This window comes from Gracilinanus agilis, chromosome 4 (assembly GCF_016433145.1).
Source record: "Gracilinanus agilis isolate LMUSP501 chromosome 4, AgileGrace, whole genome shotgun sequence".
NCBI classification, from domain to species: domain Eukaryota; kingdom Metazoa; phylum Chordata; class Mammalia; order Didelphimorphia; family Didelphidae; genus Gracilinanus; species Gracilinanus agilis.
In genome coordinates, this window is record NC_058133.1 from 118,485,626 (window position 1) to 118,509,038 (window position 23,413).

At 39.3% G+C, this 23,413-nt stretch overlaps 2 protein-coding genes across 2 annotated transcripts in view; one reads left to right on the top strand and one right to left on the bottom strand.

Moving 5' to 3' along the window:
• The window catches only part of PPP2R5A (protein phosphatase 2 regulatory subunit B'alpha), an 82,605-nt gene extending 76,489 nt beyond the window's left edge, over nt 1–6,116 (top strand). Inside the window, exon 13 of the mRNA XM_044673867.1 lies at nt 4,806–6,116. Within this exon, the coding sequence (XP_044529802.1) occupies nt 4,806–4,941 (136 nt within the window). The 3' untranslated portion in view covers nt 4,942–6,116. The remainder of the gene's footprint in view (nt 1–4,805) is intronic.
• A 3,212-nt stretch (nt 6,117–9,328) lies between these two features.
• PACC1 (proton activated chloride channel 1) overlaps nt 9,329–23,413 on the bottom strand; it is a 43,306-nt gene continuing 29,221 nt past the window's right edge. The window contains 5 exon segments of the mRNA XM_044674094.1: nt 9,329–9,842; nt 13,849–13,956; nt 17,317–17,461; nt 19,315–19,457; nt 21,166–21,314. Coding sequence (XP_044530029.1) covers nt 9,681–9,842; nt 13,849–13,956; nt 17,317–17,461; nt 19,315–19,457; nt 21,166–21,314 — 707 coding nt within the window. The 3' untranslated portion in view covers nt 9,329–9,680.

Below are 23,413 nucleotides of genomic sequence, written 5' to 3' on the forward strand. Positions count from 1 at the left end.
GCATCCACCTAAAAATCTCCACAGTTGGGGTATTCATTACTTCTTGGGGTAGTCTAACCCACTTTGGGGCAGCTCTAATCATTGAGGTATTTTTCTTCATATCCTTCTGGAATCTACTTCTCTACAACTTTACATTGATCTTAGTTCTGCCCACTGGGCAAGCAAGACAAGTTTGAGCCATTCTCCAGATGACAGTACTTCAACTCTTTGATAATACCTAAACCTATAAAGTATTCTCTTCCCCAAGCTCGTCTTCAGAACTTTGTTAGGTTTTTAAACTTTTTTTATTAATTTTTTTCATCTTCAGCACTTTGAATTGATACTTGTATGGTTTGGTTTCTTGTCCCTTTTTTGTCAATGATGCCTTTCTCTGAATGAGCAAACACACATGATTATTCTTCCTAAAATAAGGCAACAAGGAGAGCATTTGTATTGAGAGGAACTGTAAGCTGCCAGGATAGAATAATGGTACTGTAGAATGAGAGTATTTCTCATTCTGGACCATATGCTTCTATTAATACAACCTAACTTTTGACTGCCATGTGTCACTGCTGACTCATGTTTAGTTTCAGTTACATTAAGACTTCTAAATCTTTTATATGCAACCCATTGGTTTGCCAACTGTCTTATATGTTTTCAAACTAAGTGTGTATTTATCTTTATGAAATAATCACTTAGCAAAATTTGTCACATTTTAACCTAAAATCTTTTGAGATCTTGATTATCATCTAGTACACTAACCTTCTTCTTGAGCTTTGGGTCTTTTGGATATTTGTTTAGTACCTGTGCTATCTCTGCTTTCAGTCAGATCCTTGAAGTATTTCACTAGAAAACCTCCTTTCACATTGATCCATTAATTATCACATTGAATCTTGTCATTCATCTCTCTTGACCTTGGCATTCCCTTGATCTACCAGTTTAATAATTTCAATACATTTTTTTACAGGGTTAGTTTAGTATGATATAAAATCAGATTTAGAACTTGAAGGAATTTTAGATCAACCTAGTCTAGCTCTCTAATTTTATAAATGAGGAAACCAAGGCAGAGAGATTAAATAAGATGTTCTCAATGAACCCATACTGACTCTTAACAATCACCTCTTTCTGAAGAACTTACAAACCATCCCTTTACTATGTTCTAGAATTTTGCTAGGAATCAGTCAGACACCAGTGATAATTTAAAGAAATTAACCCCCCCCCCCCATTCTCAATTGCAGTAATTTATTTTCTTTTTTAAAATTACTTGTTTATTTTGGACATATTTTTAGAATTCCAAATTCTCTTTCTCCTCCCCCCTCCTACCCATTCAGAAGGCAAGCAATATGATTTCAATTATACAGATGAGGTCATGTAAAACATATTTCAACATTACCCGTGTTGTAAAAACAACAAGAAAAACAAAAGCAAGAAAAAAGGCGGAAAAAGTATGCTTCAATCTGCACTCAGGCTTCATCCATTCTCTGTCTGTGGATAGTATTTTTTCAAAATCAGCCCTCTGGAATTGTCTCGGATCATTGTCTTGATCAGAGTAGCTAAGTTTTTCAAAGTTGATCATTACAATAATGTTGTTATCAGGTACAGTGTTCTTGTTCTGCTCATGTCATTTTGCTTCAGTTTATACAAGTCTTTCCATGTTTTTTTGAACCCCTCTTGGTCATCATTTATTATAGCACAGTAATATTCCATCACAATCATATACTATAACTTGTTCAGCCACTATAGCCACTACAAAAAGAACTGCTATATATGTTCTTTTCCCTTTTCTTTGATCTTTTTAGGATACAAATATAGTAGCGGTATTGCTTGGTCAAAGGGTTTGCACAGTTTTATAACCCTTTGGGCATTCGTTTTCTAATCAATAGTGATTTAGAACACTTTTTTTGTGATTATTGATAGCTTTGATTTCTTCTGGAAACTGCCTAATTGTATCCTTTGACCATTATAATAATTTATTTTCTAAAATTTTTCAGAGGTCATCAAAAGTAGCTTACGAATTACATCTAAATCTTATAAATTTAAGGCCCATTGAAACCAGCTTTTACTATATCCTCCCTTATGTTGCTTTTCAGTTCTCTGTTAATCATTTTTGTTGTCCTAGGCTGAAAACAATTATTCTCAGTAGAAAAAGCCAAGGCAAAATTAAATCTTGCATATCCAGTCTTTGATCTTTCTCTTTCCCTCATCATAGCTTCCAGAAAAGCACTTTTGGCTCTCCTTAACATTCTTTACAAACCTCAGCTCATTATAAGTTTTGGCATTCCTGACATTCTTATAGGACCATCCCACTCTTTTGTATTTGTTTTTAACTCCCTTACCTTACAATCATCTTGTCTTTTAGAATTCTGAGTTGGTCAGTAAGTTCCCACTAGAGCCACAGAATCTCATTTCTTCTTCATCAGAATCATTTGTCTTATGTCATCAAGATTTTGTTAGTAAGGATGGACTCATCCTTCTTTACCTGACATCATCAGAAGAATCTGGGCACTGTAATCCTGCCTGTGTTTTTCATGATTTAAAAAATCAAACATTCCCATTATCTAAGAGGGAAATTCAAGTATGACGATACTCAATGTTTATCTGTTAGAGACTCTGAAAGATCCTACTTCTCTTTATTCTCATTATTTCCACTTTGGCATCTAATGCCTCCTTATTGGTCAGAAACATCCTTCATTACTCCCCTCACCTTCTTCTAATCAGTGAGGCAAATCATTTAGCTAATGTCCAGATGGTTAAAACTTCCCTATTGTTACTATTCACCTGACTTATTTGCTTTTCATTGAACTTCTATGTTATCTTCCATTTCTACCTTCCAGCTGAATGTTCTGTAATAGTCTCTCATCACAATGTCGCCTTTGTTTCTCCATCATCTATGCTTTCTATCATGCTTGATGGCAATATCTTTGCTTCTAAACTGTTCCTGCACAATTGTTTGTAATTGATTTAGTAGATCACAGTTATTAATGAAGATGATATTTTGAAGTCAGCACTGTTATTTATTGGGAAGTTGGAACTCATATATCATTGGCCTCTGAGTCAACCAGTCAACAAGCAATTATGAAAAGCAAACTAATGACCGATACATAAAGGGAGATATCATGAAGCAAATTAGAAGAACAGGAAATATATTACATATCAGATTTATGGATAGAAGAAGAATTTATGAATAAACAAGAGATAGGAAGCATTGTGAAATGCAAAATGGATAATTTTGATTACATTAAATAAAAAGATTTTGTATACATAAAACGGAAGTAGCTAAGATTAGAAGAAAAGCAGAAAATTGGCATGGAGGGTGGAATTTATAGACAGTTTCTCAGCAGAGGTTCTTACATAAAAGCCTCATATCTAAAATATATAGAGAATTTTGTTAGACTTTTAACAATTTCAGCCATTCTGTAGATAAATGATCAAAGGAAATGAACAGTTTTTGGATGAAGAAATCACAGCTGCCATATATAACTATATTTTTTAAATGTTCTAAATCATTATTGCCTAGAGAAATGCAAATCAAAATATCTCATACCCATCAGATTGGCTAAAATGATAAAAGGACAAAATACCAGATTTTAGAGGGAATGTGAAAAAGTCGGGACACTATTATATTGTTGATGGAACTCTGAACTCATCTAAACCATTTTGGAAAGCAATCTGGAATTATAGACAAAAGAGTTATAAAATTGTGTATACCTTTTGACCCAATAATATCACTATTAGTTTATTTCCTAACATGATCAGTGAAAAAAGGAAAAGAATCTATATATTCTTTTTTTTCTTTTGCTTAAAACTTTATCTTCTGTCTGAGTATCAGTTCTAAGACAGAAGAATGGCAAGGGCTAGGTAATTAAGGGTTAAGATATTTGCCCAGGGTCACATAGTTAGGAAGTGTCTGAGGTCAAATTTGAAACTAGCTCCTCCCAACTCCAGGCCTAGCTTTCTATCCTGAACCTATGTTCTAAAATATTTATAGTTGTTCTCTGTGGTGGCAAAGAACTGGACATTGAGGAGATGTCCATCAAATTGGGGAATCACTGAACAAATTGTGGCATATGATTGTGATGGAATACTCCTGTGCCATAAGAAATGATGAGTAGTTCATTTAAAAAAATGGAAAGACCTACATGAAGTTATAAAGAGTGAAATGAGCAGAACCAAGGGAACATTATGTACAGCAACAGAAATATTGGTTGAAGAATAACTTTCTTATGTCTGATAAGCCTGATAGTAGAAACACACAAGACATAGTTTTATACATACATATTTTTGTCAAATTATACCCTCTCTAGTTCAAGAGAGGGAGAAAGATACCTAGAACTTCAATGTAACAAATAAATTAATTTTTTAAAAAAGAATTGCCTGCTATATGTCAGGCACTGGGATTACAAAGAAAGGCAAAAGCAATCCCTGCTTTCAAGGAGCCCAACAGTCTAATGGGAGGGACAACATGCAAATAACTATGAGCAAACAGGACATAAGCAGGATAAATTGGGGATAATCTCAGGAGGCAATACATAAAGTGGATGAGCATCAACTGTTTAGAAAAGACAATCAGGTCTCCTAAATCATTGCCTTCATAGCTTCATTTGGGGGCTATGTGAATGAGGAGTGGAACCCACATACTGCTTTGTTGCTTGAAATAAGGCAAATACTTTATTTTTGGGAAATCTTTGGAAGCAAATGCTTTATCAAAGGACTGTTCAGTGAATATGAATGAGGTCTGTTCTCCCCACCAGGCTATGACGCATGTATGTTTCTCTTAGTGTTGGACTAAACACTTCTGAGTGTGATTGTTTCTATCTTTTTTACAGAGAGAAGAAAAAAGAATTGGAACGTGAAGAATTATGGAAAAAATTGGAGGAGCTGAAGTTAAAGAAAGTTTTGCCTGAAAAGCATAACAGTTCTCACCCTGTACACAATGCATTCAACAGTACAAGTGCCAAATAAAAGAAATGATGACGACTTCTGCTTGAAAGGCAGACTTTTTGTACACATTTTTTTGAATTATGTAAAAATTTGCAAAGGAAAAACCTCAGCAGTATAATGTAATTAAAAGGCCAATTTTTTTCCTGGCATCTGTAAATGAAAAAATTTGTGGACTAAACATAGCCATATGTTCCACCATGACTACAGTATATTGTAACTTTTTTGTCTAATCATTGATTTATTGTGTCACTTTTAAAGTTTCACAGAAATGAATGAATTTTTATTATACATGATATGAGTGAGATAATTATGGGAGTGGTGAGAATTATGACTTGAATTTTTTTTTTGATTGTGTTGCACATAGATGTAGTAGTCTGCTATGTACATTTTTTAAATGTGCTTTTCACATTGCTGCACACCTTGGTTGAGTTCTAGGAAAGGCAGCATTTCCTAAAATAAAACTAAGGTACAATCCTTCCTTTCCTTCTTTTTCCTTCCAGTAACACAAGGGGAGGAATAGCCTAACTTGCCCTTTTACCTTTTGTCCTTAAAGATATTACTGTATTCTGGAATTTGAGTGAAAAACTTAATATCTCCAGAAAAAAAAAATTGTGATGTTTTTAAAGCACAAGCTAGAAATAAAAGCTGGGAAAACAAACCAAAATTCTCCAGAATGTTCCTCATGGTCAGCTGGAGAACATCCCCCTTTACCTGCCATCCCATAAATGACATTCACTGGTCAGCAGGCAGCTCCGTAGAAGACTGATGATGACATTATCTCTGCCATTACCTCTCATTCATTCCTCCTCTTCCTTCCCCCATGAAGTGAAGGGCTGAAGGCGGGGCCTCCAGAGCCCTTTCTCCATCCTTGACTCCATCTTCTCTTCCCCTCCCCTCCTCCCTGGCCCCCTTCTCAACTGATGGAGGCTTTGGGTCACTCAGCGTGGGGATGCAGAGCTCTAATTATCACTGCCCGGCTTTATTTAAAAAGAAATGCATTGCGCTTCCTAAGTAGAAGCCTGAAGGAACTGATCCGAGGGGGCCTTGTACATTTTCACTAGATCAGATCTCTCTCACATCTTTTGTTATCAGAGTACCATTCCAATCTCTTGCAGTCGCATAGAAAGCTGTTTTGTAATGGAAGATATTCACTGGGGGATTGAGCAGCATTTAATAAAGTCTATGTTTGTACTTGGTGGTATGTCGTCTTTGTCCTCTGACCGCCAGGCTCCAGAAAGATCCCTAACTGGGGCCATACAGCAAGGCTGACCCGAGAGCAGAGCTGCACACAAGGAAGATGCCCAGCCCAGAATTGGAGCCATGATGGGCACGTCCATCTGTCCAGGGGCTATCTGAGAACAAAGGTGGGTGCTCACTGAGAATTTGCTCAGTCTCAGAAAACAAGGTCTTCCTAGATTCCTCCCCGCCCCCACCCCCATCTCATTCAAACCCCAGCCCTAGCCCTTAGGAGCTGGGTGACCTTGGGCAAGTCACTTCTGAGTCTCCATTTTTCACAGGTTAACAGTGTCTGGCACAGAACAGACACTATATAAATATCTGCTCCATTCTCTTCTCCCCCTTTTTCCTGTCTGTAAACTATGAATAATAATATTCTTACCCCTGCCCACTTGTGAGCCTTTTGGAAACTTTAAAATGCTGCTCCTCAAAGTGCTCTCACTGAAGATAGCAATTTGCCATCAGCCAGCACTTACTACTGACAAGTAAAGGACAGCAAGACTCAATGAGCAACTCCCAAGCACAGAAGAGTGGGTGAAGGAGAGGGGCTAGCAGCAGCTGCCTTCCAAGGGAATGAAGGGTAGCCAGGCAGCAGCCTGATGCTTCTGCCTGCTGGGAGGCTCCCTCTCTATAAAGTTTCTATTTTAGGGTAAGTAATAGGAGTTCATTTTTTTCCCTTTCTCTTGAAGAGTGGGACTCCAGTACTGGCTTTGGCTCAGCTCTGGAGCTAATTGTTTTAACAGTATTTTTCTTTAAATAGCTAAAGATGCTTGCTTCCTTTTTCTCCAGAGTTTATTCTGTCAAAAATGCATTTAAAAGATCTCTGAATTTTATATGATATTGGTAATGTACTGCAGGGTGATCTTTGGAGCAGGTTTTTATTAAGTTTTAAAGCAACACCAAAGTGACCTGTTATTTTAAAAAAATACTTATTTTTAAAATATCTTTAATGAGGCTATTTTTAATACTATCAATGTAAGCTTTCACAAGTGTTTTTGTGTGTGCTGGTCTCTGCCTTTGCCCTAGAATAAGATGGAGAGAGAAAGAATAGCTGGGATTAGTTTTCCATGCTTTTGTGAAGGAGAATAATAGCAAGGGATAGTTTCTTTTCTTTTTGAATCCTTCCCTTCCCTCTTGGAATCAATGCTAAGTATTGGTTCTAAGGCAGAAGAACGGTAAGGGCTAGGCAATGGGGGTAAAGTGACTTGCCTAGTCACACAGCTAGGAAGCATCTGAGACCAAATTTGAATCCAGGACCTCTAATCTTTAGTCTGTCTTGCCTTTCTTTCTTTCTTTCTTTCTTTCTTTCTTGCTTTCTTTCCTTTCTTTCCATCCATATCTCTCTCTCTCTCTCTCTCTCTCTCTCTCTCTCTCTCTCTCACACACACACACACACACACACACACACACACACACACACACACACACACACACACNCACACACACACACACACACACACACACACACACACACACACACACACACACACACACACACACACACCTTCTGTCTTAGAATAAATACTGTGTATTGGGTCTAAGGCAGAAGATCAGTATAAGGACTAGGCAATGGGAGTTAAGTGACTTGCCCAGGATCACAGAACTAGGAAATATCTGAAGCCAAAGTTGAACCCAGGACCTCCCGTCTCTGGGCCCGGCTCTCAGTCCACTGAGCCACCGAACTGCCCGCATAGTTTCTTTCTGATGGGCTCCCTTGTGATGGGTCAGCCAAAACCAAAACTCTTGCTATTGTCATAGGACAAATGTTCCCCACTCATCAACTTGGAACTTTTTGTCCCCTATTTGAAGAGTAACAGGATAGGGAAAACTTTGTCATTTTACTTGGTCAGTGATTGCTTATGGCAACTGGAAGAGATTTTGAAAAATCATAAAGATGTCTACCTGTTTGTAAAGTTCATTACTCTCTGGGGCACCTGGTGGCACAACAGATAGAGCACTAGATCCGGAGTCAGGAAGATCTGAATTCAGATTTTGCCTCCAGTATTTCTAGCTGGGGGGATCTTGGCCAAGTCATTTATCCTCTGGCTGCCTCAGTCTCCTCAGCTATAAAATGAGGGTCATAATATAGCACCTACCTCCCAGGGCTGTTGTGAGGATCGAACGCATTAATATTTAAAAACGTATCTTAACCCAGTGCCTGGCCCGTAGTAGGTGCCTTTAAATGTCTGCCCTTCCCCTACTAAGCCCTGAGGCCCTCCCTACGCCAGGAGCAGTCACAGCCCAGGCAGCAGAGATCATCTTACACGGACGGAATTGTGAAAGGAGCAAAGAAGTTGCCGTGAGCCCCCTTCGTTCAGAGAACCTCGGGGGCCAGCCAGAGGAGGAGGCCACCAGCAGCTCCCTGGGGCGCCCCCTCCCCATTTTTTCTCCCGTCTCCCCTCCTTGACAAGCACGTACAGAGGTGACAGCGCAGGGTTCGCTTTCTCTATCGGCTCGGGTGTTCCTCCCGGGCCTTTCCTTTGAGAGTTCTGGCCAGTGCATTTAGCCTTAGAAGCCCCCTCGTGCTTCCAGCCCAGGGTCTCCCCTCGCTTCCTCCCGACAACCTTCGGTGCCCCCCTGCACGGATGATCCGCGGCCCCACGGCTCGGCCAGGACGTGCTCCTTCAAGCTTTGGTGTGGCGACTGACAGACAATGAAGCGAATGGCCATTCAGGAAATATTTAATCACTCATTTCAAGTCGTTTGAAAAGATGGAATATCCCTTCCTATTCCACATGAGAAAGCAAGCCAGCTGCTGTCAGTCTAATCCTGATGGGAGATAATGCACTTGAGCCCTTTAGTGCTGCTATGGTGGAGAGGGAGGAAAATCTGATTTTCTCAGAGCTCTATAACCAGCATAAATAGAGAGAACCTCGAGCCACCTGGAGGACACGGAGGCTCTGGAAGCTGCTGTCTTCCATCAAAACCCTAAAGGAAGATTGAAGTATATCTCAAACAGAGAGAAAGACAGAGCATGGCCTCTTCCACAGTGGATTGGTCATTTGTCAAGCTCCCCAAAGCCCATTTTTTATACCCTCCCATCCCCAACTGGAAGGTTGGTCCAATTTTTTTTTTAAACCCTTATCTTCTGTCTTAGAATCGATACTAAGTATTGTTTCCAACGCAGAAGAGCAATAAGAGCTAGGCAAGGGGGTTAAGTGACTTGCCCAGGGTCACACAGCCAGATTTGAACCCAGGATCTCCCATCTCCAGACCTGGCTATCTACTGAGCCACCTAAACTGCCCCTGTTGGTCCAGTTTTTAAAATTGGTTCATTAATAACTTAAACATTTAAATAACTTCAGGAGTTGCCGTTGGATCTGTCCTCAGCTCCAGTTAGCCTCTTCTTCGGCCAAGTCAGAAGTGTCCGTTTTTCAAACTGTCGCTTTTAAAAGCAGGACAAATATTCAGACAAATGCAGAATTAGAGGTGACCAGCCGGCTTTGTCACAGCAGCTGGGGTGTTAGCGCCCGTCAAGTCCACAGTTCTACCCAGTGTATAAAGACTGTCCCACAGAGGCACACTCAGCTGATGTGGTTGGTTGCCTGTGCCTTCCTTTTCAGGTATCGTTTTCGGATTTTTATCATCCATTTCACACTTAGTTTGGCAAATTCTGCTGCCTTGAATAATGCTAGGAAGGCCCCACAAAGAAGAGCAATTGTATTCCAAGGGTTGGCAGTGATGATCTGAAAAACAGAAAACTTCCTTTAGAAAATCAGGGGCTGGAGAAGAGAAGATTTTTGCCATCAGCAAATCTAATAGCCTCGTTTTACAAAAGGGGAACCTCAGTCCCAGGGAAGTTGTAGCTTGCCCAGCTTCACCTAATTCCCTTCTAAATGAGGTCAGAATAGGACCTAGTTAAAAATATTTGCATACTGCATCCCTGGTTCCCAAACGTAATTGAGGAGATAAAAACGACAACCTAGAGCCCCAAATCAGGAAATTTGAGGTTTACTGTCGCACTGCTTGGATTACTTTCTATCTTAGAATTAATATATCAGTCCCAAAGCAGAACAGTAAGGCTAGGTAACTTGCCCAGGGACACACAGCTTAGAAGTACCCGAGGCCACATTTGAATCCAGGACCTCCCCCAGGCATGGCTCTTTATCCACTGAGCCACCTCACTGCCCCACTAATGGTTCTTCTTATATATATATGGTGTTGGAAATATATCAAAAGCAACTGTGTTCAATCTTGGAGTAACATCCATGACACACGGGGTCTTTGCTGGAGCTCACACTCATGAAAACTTATCCACCCCCTTTCCCTACTTTGAAAAGAGCCCTCTGTTGCCATATCAGGACATAAACTAGCCTAGCCTCGGCGATGTGGTATGAAGTCAATATGGAGCAATTAGAGCCTTTCATAAAGCTGGCTTATGACTCAGGCTCGAGATCTTAGAGCTGGGAGGGACAATGGTATTTATCTGGCTTCAGTGGTTAGCCAATTTTCTGCAGTCGTGGAACCCTACATTTTAAATAAAACTTCAAATTCCTTGGAGTAAATTTATTTTCTACAAGGCATCCTAAAAGTCTTCGTTTAGTTCCAAGCTTAAATGATTTCAAAGGGATAAATGCTATAAAGTTTAAAAAAGAAAAAACTGAAACTGAAAAGTTAATCAGTTAAAGTTTTAAAATACTAACATTTCTTATGAAAATTCAGCTTAGCCATAATCTTGTGTTCCATGAGGCTTGATGACTGAAAACAGATTGCAATTGTAATCCTGACCTTAAGATCGTCCAAAGAAGGAGGTTTGGATGCAGAGACAAGTTCTGATGAGACTCCCCAAGAAAAGCCTAATGGAGATAGATCAGGGGATGGAGGTGACCAACAGAGAGGACCTCCTCTACCCACTCACTGTTCTGAGGCTGAGAAAGTGTTATCCAGAAAATGTTAATGCATGATGACAAGGTGTCCCATCTTACTAAAATGTTATTTTTCCAAATTCATAGAAGTGGAAAAGAAATTTAAATAATGAAAATTTCCAAATGATTTAAAAATTTGTAGCATTTCTGAAGTTATTAAACCTCAAAAACTGCATTAAGGGGGAAGCCAGGTAGCTCTGTGGAAAGAGAGCTAGGTTTGGAGCTGGCAAGATCTGGGTTCAAATGTAGCCTCAGAAACTTCTTAGCTGTGTGACCCTGGGCAAGTCACTCAACCCCCATTACCTAGCTCTTAACCACTCTTCTGCCCCAGAACCAAAATACAGCATTGATTCTAAGATGGAAGATGAGGGTTAAAAAAACCCCTATATTAAGACTTTTAGGACACTTTTTTTTTAATTAGTGGCAAAGCCACCTATGATTATTACAAATAAGAATGATTTTTAAAAATAAATTTTAGTCTAAATAACATCTACAATTTAGTGAAAAAATGATGTGCTTGCTTTTCAACAAATGCTTTCTAATTTGAACTATAACAATACTGGATATAACAGCTCACCTTAAAAGGTCCAGCCAATTTTCACTTTTCCCCTTAAACCAGTATTTGGAGGAAATTGTATCAGTTCACAACACTTTTGCTTACATTTTATTAAACTTTTAGATTCTGTCTTAGAATCAATATCAGGTATCAGTTTCAAGATAGAAGAGTAGAAAGGGCTGGGCAATTGAGTTTGTGTCTTTCCCGGGGTCACTTGGGGAAGTGAGGAAGTATTGGAGGCCAAATTTGAACCTAGGACCTCCCAACCGCCTGGCTCTCTCTTCACTGAGCCAAGTAGCTGTCCCATTTTTGCTTACATTTTAAAGTCATTTGAACCATGCATAGAATTACTTTTTAGAACTTGGTAACAGGATAAATCAAGATCACTAGGAACTAATCTGTATTGGCAGGGTAGTGTGGCATCATGAATAGAGAGCCAGCCTCCAATCTGGAAAGACCAGGTTTCAATTTCTGCCTCTTACATACAAGACTGTGTGACCCTGGGCAAGCCACGTTAGCTCTGTGCTTTAGGCAACACATATAAATTACAGAGAAGGTGATGACTTGCATAGGTTAGTTTCCTCACATTGGAGCTCCCTGTGCCTGTGAAATTAAGAGTTCCAGGCTCTATCCTGCATATGGGATTTGGTATTCAAACCAGGTTCTTTGATGTTTATTCGGCTTTGGTTATAAACACTTGCTTTCTTATTATCTTCCAAACTTCCCAAATTTGCCCAATTACTCATAATAATGGGTTGCTTCCAAAAATAATCCTATCAAAAAAAATCAATGCACAGAAACACCCCAATTATTTTTCAAGACATTGACCTACATAATATACTGTTGGGTACATTTGGTGATTCTAGAACAATAAGATGCCAGCTCCTCTGTCAAGGATTCTCTTTTGACTGATTATGGCTCTCTGCCTCAATTGAATGCATAAGATGATACATCATGTTCCAACAATTCAGGGAAGCAGAGAAATCTGTTGTGTGTGTTTTTATCCTTGAAAGCAACTGTTTTCTTTGGGGACTGCTCTGAGGAACTCTTGAGAAATAATCTATTCTCATAGAGCTAATGCTTGGGGGAAGTCACAACCTCTGGATAGCCGACTGCTAGGTATAGTGGATAAAATGCTGGACTTGGATTCAGGAAGACCTGAATTCCTATTTTACCTTAGATTCTTCCTAACTGTGTCATATCACTTAGCTTTGCTGTATCTCAGTTTCCTCTTCTATAAAATGGGGATAATAATAACACCTTCTTATGTTGTTGTGAGGCTTAATGGGAAAATATACGTAAAGCATTTGGTAAACTTTAAATGTTTATTATTATTGTTATTAAATGTATTTGTCCATGAGTAACAGGGAGATGATGATACTCTACTCCACAAAATAGTTGAGAAGATCAAATGAAATTTCTATGTAAAAAGCTACTGCAAAATTGTATACCACTAGATAAATGTAAGTTTTGTCATCCCCTTCAGAACGTAAGCTCCCTGTGCATAAGAATTATTTGTTTCATTATGTTGGTAGCTTCTGACACATAATAGGTGCTCAATAAATAATTGTTCATGGGCTGGGCTGGTGAAACATACTCACTTTACAAATGGTAAAGGGAGACCCAGAGATGCTGGAATGATGATGATAATAAAATTTATACAACACATAAGGTTTGCAAAATACCTTACATACTCCATCTTATTTGATTTCTTTTGATCCTCACAACACTGAGAGGTAGGTGTTATTATTCTCCCCCACTTTGCAGATGAGGAAACTGAGGTACAGTGAGGTTAAGTGACTTGCCCAGAGTCACACAGCTAGCAAGTGAGTGAAACCTCAAACACTACTAGCTGTGAGGCAAGAAATGATTAAAACTTGGGTCTTCCTGGATCCAGGTCTATTAGTCCGTCCATCCCGCCGCCTGGTTGCCGACAAAGGTCGCATGCACTGAGCTTGTTCATTTCAGAGGCTATCATCTAGCTTCTTTGCCCCAATACTGCCCCCGAGGAGGAGGCACTCACTTTCATAATCTTATTTAAGCAAGAGTTTGCCCACTCAATTGTTATTTGGCCTTTTCTGCTCTGGCTGCCTATGGCAACAGTCACTGGTAATTTTGTTACCAGTTTTTCCTAGGTTACATCCAATAGGAGTGTGCCCAAGTTAGCTTATAAAAGGTCCAAAATGAGGATTTTGCCCAAAAGGAAGCTACATTAGTTTTATACCCTGCCCTGTAGAGGGAGCTGACCAACTAATCACAAACATTACTTACATCTTGGACTTTCTGTATAAATGGATCTTTCCACTCAAAGACCACAAAGAACAACTGAGCGCTTCTTTCTGCTTCTGGCCTCTGGTCAATGTAGTTCACCACACTCGTCTGGAAGGAAAGAAAGCAGAGTTACCGTCTCCATTGTGCCCCTTCCCCATCCTCTCCTCCTGGTTCTGGCCTCTCTCAAGGATTACCTCCCCTCACACCATCGGATCCTGAAAGTACAACAAAATGACCTAAAATCTGCATCCACTGGGTCTCCCCATCTCTGCCTGGCTGGATATCCTGGGACTACTCACAGGTCCTAGGCCACAGCTGATCCACAAGAATTGTTTGATAGACGATATTTGTATCTCCAGAATATAGCATGTGCCTCTGACTCATAATTGGTCCTTAATCGATAATTGTTCATTGACTGGTCTGGTCAACCCCCGTCACTTTACAAGTGGTACATCTGCTGCGCTGATTTGAGAGAAGCTCTAACCCGCTATTTCACCCCTCCTTGAAAATGTGGCTCTTCATTCCTAGGAGCTCATGAAACTGATTCCAGACCTAATGTGGAGACCAAATGGCATAACCCAGTGCAAATCCGAATCCTGAGCTCTGGGTCAAGAGACATCACCAGCCTTAGCCTCCCTGGAAGTAGAGATCACAAGCAAGCTCCATTCACGCCCGCTAAAATCTGTATTTCTAAAAGTTCCCCTATCACTCCGGTCAAGTGACCAAGTCTCAGCAAGTCCAACTCTCCAAATTAATCTCTTGTATCAAACACTCCTCTACTCCTATCACAGCCATCCTCAACCAAGCTTTCATCACTTCTTCCCTAAACTGATGCACCATAATAGTCTCTTCATTGGCCTTTCTGCCAGTCAGCCAACATGCATTTTTTTCTTATAGATATTTTATTTTACCAATTATATCTAATAACAATTATCCACATAAGTTTCCTAAAGTTATATGATCCAAATTGCCTCCCTCCTTTCCTTCCTTTCCCCTTCCTGGAGCTGGTAAGCAATTTGATTTGGATTATACCTATATTATCATCAACATGCATTTATTTTAAAAGAAATATTATTAAAATAATATTCATAATTAAGCTTCATTAATTTTAATTCTTAATTAAATTAATTTAAAATAAAATTAATTTTAAAGTTGGTTAATATAAATTAATATTTAAAATAATTATATTTTAAATTAATAAAAATAAATGATATTAAAATAATATTAAAAAATAAAAAAGCTTACAATGTGTCAGGCATCATGCTAAGCACTGGAGATAAAAGGAAAAGCAAAAACAGTTGCTACCCTTGTGAGAAAGGAGGAGATGACATACAAAGAACTAGATAAAAGATATTGAAACTATAAATGGAAAGTGGGAAGGAACTATCACTGGGGGAGAGGAAGGGGAAAGTGCTTAGCAAGGAACTATAAAAGGCCTTCTTACAGGAGGAAGGATTTGCATTGAGCCTTTAAGTAAGCCTGAAAGGGGAGATAAGGAGGGAGATATTCCAGTGATGGGAGACAGTCAAGTTGGAAAGGTATGGAGTTGGAAGATGAGTGTCTTGCACAAGGAATAGCACAGATTAGTGTCACTGGATGACAGAGTATATAAAAGAGAGTCTTTAAAGGTCCCTGATCAGTTCATCTTCCAAACAGCTGCAAAATGGTAAAAAATTGGCATTCCTAAAATACATATCTAACTATATTCCTCATGTTAAAGAAGCTTTAGTTGTTCCTCATTGGCTCAAGGATAAAGTATGTTGTAAATCTGCAGGATTTGTCTCAATTGGCTCTGTCCAAGCTAATTATACTTTACTTCCCCATAGCTTGGCACAGTTTTTGGCACATAGTAGGTACTTAAATGCTTGTTGACTCTACATTCACTCAACATTACACAATCGTATATTTTCTACATTATTCTACATATTTTCTACATCCTGGCTAAATTGGCCTAATTATTATCTCCTATTTACAATAGCTCCATCTCCTACATCCATGCAATTGCCCTCCTGGCCGTGCCTCCTGACTGGAATATTTTTGCTCTATTTCTTGGAACTCTTAGTGGCCTTCAAAACTCAGTTTCAGTGCTGTTTCCTTTTAAAAAGCCTTTCTTGGTTGCTCCCAGTTTTTAAAACCTTCTCATCACTATTATTTTTTTAAGTTTGATTAATGCATTGCTTCTTTTTAATTTGTATCAAATCTCTCTGATAAAGCTCTTATTATCCAATAAATAATCTATACATAAAACTAACATCCATTCCTCAATTGATAAATAAGCAAAGGAAATGAATAAATATTTCTCAAAAGAAGAACTGTAATGTGTTTACAACTGCATGGGGGAAAAATGTTCCAAATCACAATAAAGAGAAATGCAAACTAAAATAACCTTGAGGGTGTCACCTCCTATCCTGAAAATTAGCATGGCTAACCAAAAAAAAATGGCAATAGTAAGAAGAAAGCCCCCAGATACACCAAAACATTTACAGCAGCACTTCTTGTGAAAGCAAAAAATCAGAAACAAAGTAGAAGCCTCTCAGTTGGGGAATGGTTGAATAAATTGTGGAAAACGAATGTAATACAATATTACTGTACTATAAGCAATGATGAATATGATGAATAGAGAGAAGCCTAGAAAGAGCTACATGAACTGATGCAGAGTGAAGTAAGCAGAGCCAAGAAAACATACATGATGACAATATAAATGGAAAGAACCCTAACACACACACACCACCCCACAGGGAATGTAGCAAAATTATAAAGCTCATGACTTGAATGAAGAGATGAGAGGACACTTTCAACCCCTCCCTTCATGGAGGCAGGAGATTCAAAGATATTATACATTGGAATACATTATATATTGGAACTTTTTCAGTGCATTGATAGGTTGTGCTGATTTTTTTCTCTTAAGATTTTTTTTAATTTTGTCTTTTAAAAATATTATTTGATATATAGAAGAGCTCTCTGTGAGGGATAGGGGAAGGATTCTGGGGAAAATCACATGATGACGTAAAAAAATGTCCAAAAAAACCTAAAAATATCCCCAAAAAAGCATCCTTAAAATTATTTTTAAATGATCTTTTTGTTTTTAAATCACCTTCATTTGTAAATAAATCTCTCCTAATTCCCCTGCACATCAAGCCATTCCTTGTAAAAATAAGTGAGAGGGGAAAAAAACAGTTCAGAAAAACTAACCCACCTATCAACTGAGTCTGACAATCTAGGCAATGTTCAATAATTCCCCACCTCTTCAAAGTAGAGAGCTGTGTTTTCTCATCTCTTCATGGGGGGCTTGTTCTCTGAGAGGGGTGAGACCCTCTCAAGCTTGAGGACTGAGTCACTACTTTTTGATGCCAGCGCCAAATGGTCAGCTTTAGACACAAGTGGAGAAATGCACCCGCCAGGGGTCTCCTCTCATTTCCATGTAGTCTGAGGCAGGCACAATGCTGAAGGAAACCCAGAATCAACTACCTCCTGCCGGAATTCCACAGCTTCCCGTCCATCCTCTTCTTTTGTCTTCACAAGCGACATTTTGACCCAGGTACGGAAACCCCCAGAGAACTTCCAGCTGGAATAGGCACTCTCACAGTCCTGCATGAAGTGGACTTTGTCTGGGCTTGGAAGAGGGCAGGGGAGAGAAGCGAGACAAGGAATTAAAGCATGGGAAGGACCTGGGCTGTTATCTCGCAAACTTCCCCATGACCTCCCCCTTCCAGAGAAGGAAGCTTAATCTCATGAAGGTTAAATAACAAGCCAGGATCACTCAGCCATTGCTCCACGGCATAGGACCGAAGGCCTAATTCACCTCCCTTGCCTCCAACCGAGAAAAATGTAAGCAGCTAGACCCAGCCTCCCATACCCATTCACTGCACAGAATGTCTTCTAGCACCCGCTGCCTTCCATGGCAGCCCATTTCACTTTCGAAGAGCTCGGTTAAGAAGTTTTTCCTTAATCACTCTACTGCAAATTGGAGCAACGTGGAAATAGGTTTGGAACAATGATACACAGATAACCCAGTGGAACGGCTTGTCAGCTTCAAGAGCGGGGAGGAAAGAGCAGAGTGAGGGGGGATCGTGAATCATGTAACCATGGAAAAATATTCTAAATAAAAAAGGAAAAAAATAAAAAGAAAAAAAAGAAATTTTTCCTTACAGCAACCACGGTACAGTGGAAAAAATGCTGAATTTGGAGTGAGAGGATATCAGTTTATATCCTGGCTCTCTCTCCTCCTACCTGTGTGACCTGTAAAAATGAAGGGATCGAGGGGCAGCTGGGTAGCTCAGTGGATAGAGCCAGGCCTGGAGATGGGAGGTCCTGATTCAAACCTGACTTCAGACACTTCCTAGCTGTGTGACCCTGGGCAAGTCACTTAACCTTCTTTGCCTTAGTTTCCTCATCTGTAAAATGAGCTGGAGAAGAAAATGACCAATCACTCCAGTTATCTTCACCAAGAAAACTCCAAATGAGATGACAAGAGTTGAACATGACTGAAAAATCACTAAAGTCAATCTTTACCTACAAAGCACACAATTCCAGAGAACTAATGATGAAATAAATATGCTACCTGCCTCACAACAGACAGGGAAGTGAGAAACTTAGTTTGTGAAATATGAGACATTTTCAGATACAGCCAATATGGGAATATGTTTTGCTTGGCTATGAATATTTGTTATTAAGATTTTCTTTTTTTTCTCAGTGGGGGTAAGGGAGAGAAATGGGAAGAGGGAGAGGAGCTAGAAATTGAGTTCCCAAAGAAAAAAATGAAAGAAAGGAGGGTCATGTTTTTGAAATGCACAGAAGGAAGGCCAGAAAGAGTCACAGACAAGGACAGCCTTGAAAACAATGTGTTGAACATATATTTAAAAGAAAGAAAGCTGTACATAATAAAGATTCCTATCTCTTGGACAATCTTCTCTTTCTGTTCATATATATATATATATATATATATATGGAAATATTCATTCTAGTTGATGGTTAAGTCCAAATTTTTTTTTTTAAATCGGGAAAAAATAAAATAGCGATCTTCCCCCTGCACAATCTTTCCTCACATCTGGTTTAGAGGGATTTAGGAGTTACTTAGGGATAAGGGGCTGGCTGAGCCAAATGACCCCTTTAAGGATCCTACTAGCACTAAGATTGGGTGGAAAACTACATACTCTCTCTCACTCATTTCCCTGACTCTTGAACGAAACTATTTGGCTTAATTGTGATTATAGTCTCTGCCAAGATCCGATTTTTAAAAGGCACAGTGTAGAGGAAGGAAGGGGGACGAGCCTTTCAATGTCCCCTTCTAGTCCTGGGATCCTGCTTCTAATGAAAGCCAGGGAAGACAAACAGCCCACTGAGATAATCTGTTCCTCCGTGCCTTGCCAGATCACAGTTTTTAACCCAGTCATTCCACTGAAGCTCCCGATCCTCTATGAAGGTACCTAGACTAGACTGACTCAGCCAAGCCAGCCACAGCCTTACCTCTGCACAAACTCCTGGAAAGAGGAGAAGAGGAGGTAATCAATGGCACTGAAGTCTTCACTGGTTTCGTTTAGACGGAACTGAAGGAAGACCAGCTCCCTTTTCTTGACTTCCCGGGGTCCCTGTACAACCAGGGCATATTTCTGCAGCAAAGAAAAGAGCAAACTCAGGAGTCAGAGCTGGGGCTGGGGGTAGGGATTGGGCAGGGGGCCTCAGGGGTAGGAAAAGAAGGTTATGACTCTTCTGGTCTTGGATGCTCCGTTCAAGCCTTCCCATACTAGTAAAAAGAGTGAATAGCTTCTGTTTTCTCTGCCCACTCTGGAAATCGGTCACCCTTCTTCAGGATGGTCCACCTACTCTTCTGCCTCCCCTCACCCCATAATTTAAGCCTAGGATCATGGCACATGGAATGAACAACAAATTTCAACACTGCCCAAGTCCCTGTAGATGCCTCTTCAACCAGGAACTACTAAACAACTTGGGGTACGCAAATATACTGGAATACAAGGAGGTGCATAGAAATATGCCTATGAACCAAAGCAGAGTCAAAGGGGGAACAGGGTGCAGCAGAAGTGCGCGAGGCCTCTCCAGGCTGGAGACCTGAGGTTCAAATCCTGCCTCTGCTCTCCACCACCTGTGTGAGCCAGAGAGATGGACTGGAGAGCCTGAGATTTCTTCTAGAAAGAGATCTAAAATCTTATGAACTAGGACACAATGAACCCAAGAATGTCTATGATGAAATGAAAAGAATAACAGGAAGGAGAAAATGATATGATTATAAGGAACAATCAAATATGGCTTTAAAGAAGAAAGGAGAAAATGGGCCTCCTTCCCTTCTTTTGTTAAAGTGGAAGACTAGGGCTATAGGAAACTGGCTGAGTAAATCTGCCTAATCATTTTGCTGAACATTTTTTTCCTCTTAAAAACATTTTTTTTATTCTTTGTTATAAAGGATGGTTTTTCAGGGAGGGAGGAGGGATATATATATATATATATGTATATGCATGCATATATATACATATATATAAATATACACACATATATAGACATACCTGTAGAAATTATATATTTTATATATAAATAAATCATATATATTTTTTAAACTCTTGTCTTGGTATCATTTTTTTTTAACCCTTACCTTCTATCATAGAATCGATACTGTGTATTGGTTCTAAGGTGGAAGAGTGGTAAGGGCACGGCAGTGGGGGTTTAAGTGACTTGCCCAGGGTCACACAGCTAGAAAGTGTCGGAGGCAAGATTTGAACCCAGGACTTCTCAGTCTCTGAGCCTAGCTCTCAATCCTGCTGTGTTCAGAATTGATAGAAGGTAAGGGTTTAAAATAAATAAATATAGATTTCATTTCATCCTGGAAGCTCCCTCTAGGCCCGGAATGGACATACTGGAAGGACCGTACCGTTCCTGCTTCTCTCGCTCATGGGATGGATCCCCCCAGAACAGGCGCTTGAGAGGGAGAGGGCCCAGGCTGGTCTTGCCTTGGCTGGCCCCTCTCTGGGCTGCTCTTTGGACTTTCTCTCCTGTGCCCCCAGGTGCCTTCACTCGTCCTTCCAGCTTCCTTTTAGAGGTTGTCTTGCCCCAAAAGAATCCCAAGAAAGCAAGCTCTCTGTGATCCCTCTTTTCTTCTCCCAGGGAATTGCCTCCACCTCCCCGCTGCTCTTCCACACCCCCCCTTGACCCTCCAAAGATGCCCCCCTGGAGGCAGAGGCGTGGCACTCTTCGACTTGCCCTCAGACAGAGATGAGAGTTCTGCAGTGCAGCCCCCCTCCTCGGGACCCCGAAGATCTGGAGCGGCCAGGCTAAGCGGGCTCCTGAGCCGGTCCCCAGGAGGGTTACCATGGTTTGGTTGGAGAAAGGGTCCGTATAATTGATCCTCTTGGTGGTGCAGTTCACTCCAGGCTGCCCGGGGCTGTTCAGAGGAGGGATGACATCGTAATGGTGCTTACAGCTTAACAACTGCGCCTGCCCAGGGTAGAGGGCAATACCTGAATTGGGAAAAGATGGGGACAAGCAGACATCAGAAACCCTCAGGGCTCCAGGTTCAACACCTTTGATTTCTTGTACTTTTTAGAAAAAACTGCGGAGCAACTCTGTGAGAAAACAAGACATAACCCTGCCTTGAAAGCTCGGTGTCTTAGGGTATTGGCTCTCAAGAAACTCCCATTGTTAAGAAACTATTACTTTTATCACATTATCAGTTATTAATGTTAAATATTAATTAAATCTAAAAATGAATCTTAAATTATTTAAATATAAAATCAATAAATTAGTCAACTATTAATAAATATTAATTAAATCTAAAAATGAATCTTAAATTATTTAAATATAAAATCAATGAATTAGTAAACTATTAATAAATATTAAAATTTAGTTAAAATTAAAAATAACAAAAAATAAATAAATATTGACTTGATATTAATAAACTTTAGTATTAATATTAAATCATATTTTCAAAATAAAAATTAGTAAACTATTAATAAATATTAAAATTTAGTTAAAATTAAAAATAACAAAAAATAAATAAATATTGACTTGATATTAATAAACTTTAATATTAATATTAAATCATATTTTCAAAATAAAAATTAGTAAACTATTAATAAATATTAAAATTTAGTTAAAATTAAAAATAACAAAAAATAAATAAATATTGACTTGATATTAATAAACTTTAATATTAATATTAAATCATATTTTCAAAATAAAAATTAGTAAACTATTAATAAATATTAAAATTTAGTTAAAATTAAAAATAACAAAAAATAAATAAATATTGACTTGATATTAATAAACTTTAATATTAATATTAAATCATATTTTCAAAATAAAAATTAGTAAACTATTAATAAATATTAAAATTTAGTTAAAATTAAAAATAACAAAAAATAAATAAATATTGACTTGATATTAATAAACTTTAATATTAATATTAAATCATATTTTCAAAATAAAAAGAGAGAGAGAGTCCAGCACAGAGGCGGAGTCCCACTGCATATGCCAGATGGGTAGATAAACCATTTATTAAGCACTTAATAAGTACTAAGGAGGGGCAGCTAGATGGCACAATGGCTATGACACCGAGTCTGGAATCAAGAAGTCTCATCTTTCTGAGTTCAAATCTGGCCTCAGACACTTGCTAGCTATTTGACCCTGGACAGGTCACTTCGCCCTATTCATCTCAGTTTCTTCATCTATAAAATGAGCCGGAGAAGGAAATGGCAAACTGCTCCGGGATCTTCACCAAGAAAAGCTCGAACAGGGTCATAAGAATCAGACACAACTGAAAATGATTAAATAACCACTACAAGAAAGCCAAACAGTTCCTCGTCCTCGGGGAGCTTACGTTCTAGGGAGGGAAAGAAGGCATAAAAAGGGTGATGAAGGAGGGAATGGACACAGCCTGCTTCTGGACAACACGGAGTGAGAGTTCAAGCAGCAGAGCCCAAAGGATTGCAGAGGCAGAGTTCAAGGTATCTAGTTAGTATAGGAGAGAAAAGTTAATAGTGAGATTCATATCTAGAATGGAATCTCCTCCTTGTTAGTTAATCCTTAAACAGGAGAGAGCTAGATGTCCTGAGGAGGAAATATTACTGCTTCACTTTTTTTTTAACCCTTGTCATCTGTCTTAGAATCAGCACTGTGTACTGGTTCCGAGGCAGAAGAGCGGTAAGGGCTTGGCAATGCGGGTTAAATGATTTGCCCAGAGTCACACAGTTAGGAAGTGTCTGAGGCCAGATCTGAACCCAGGACTGTCGGTCTGGCCTTCAATCCACTGAGCCACCTAGCTACCCCCTGTTCCCTCATCTTTTGAAGGAAAAAATTGTCATCAAAATATGTGTAAAAGTTATTGACTGCTCTTTTTTTCCAGTGGCTCCCTAATACCCCAAGGATAGGACAGAAATTCCTATCTTTTCCTTGTAAAGCTTTTCACAGTCTGGTCCCAACTATCATTCCCACCTTAATCTAGCCTATTTTGCCTTCTCTCTGTTCCTAACATGTGGCACTCTCTCTTCTAATTCTAACCCCCATATCTAGATTATACTCCCCCATCACCTACACTCTCCCTTCCTTCAAGACACAGCTC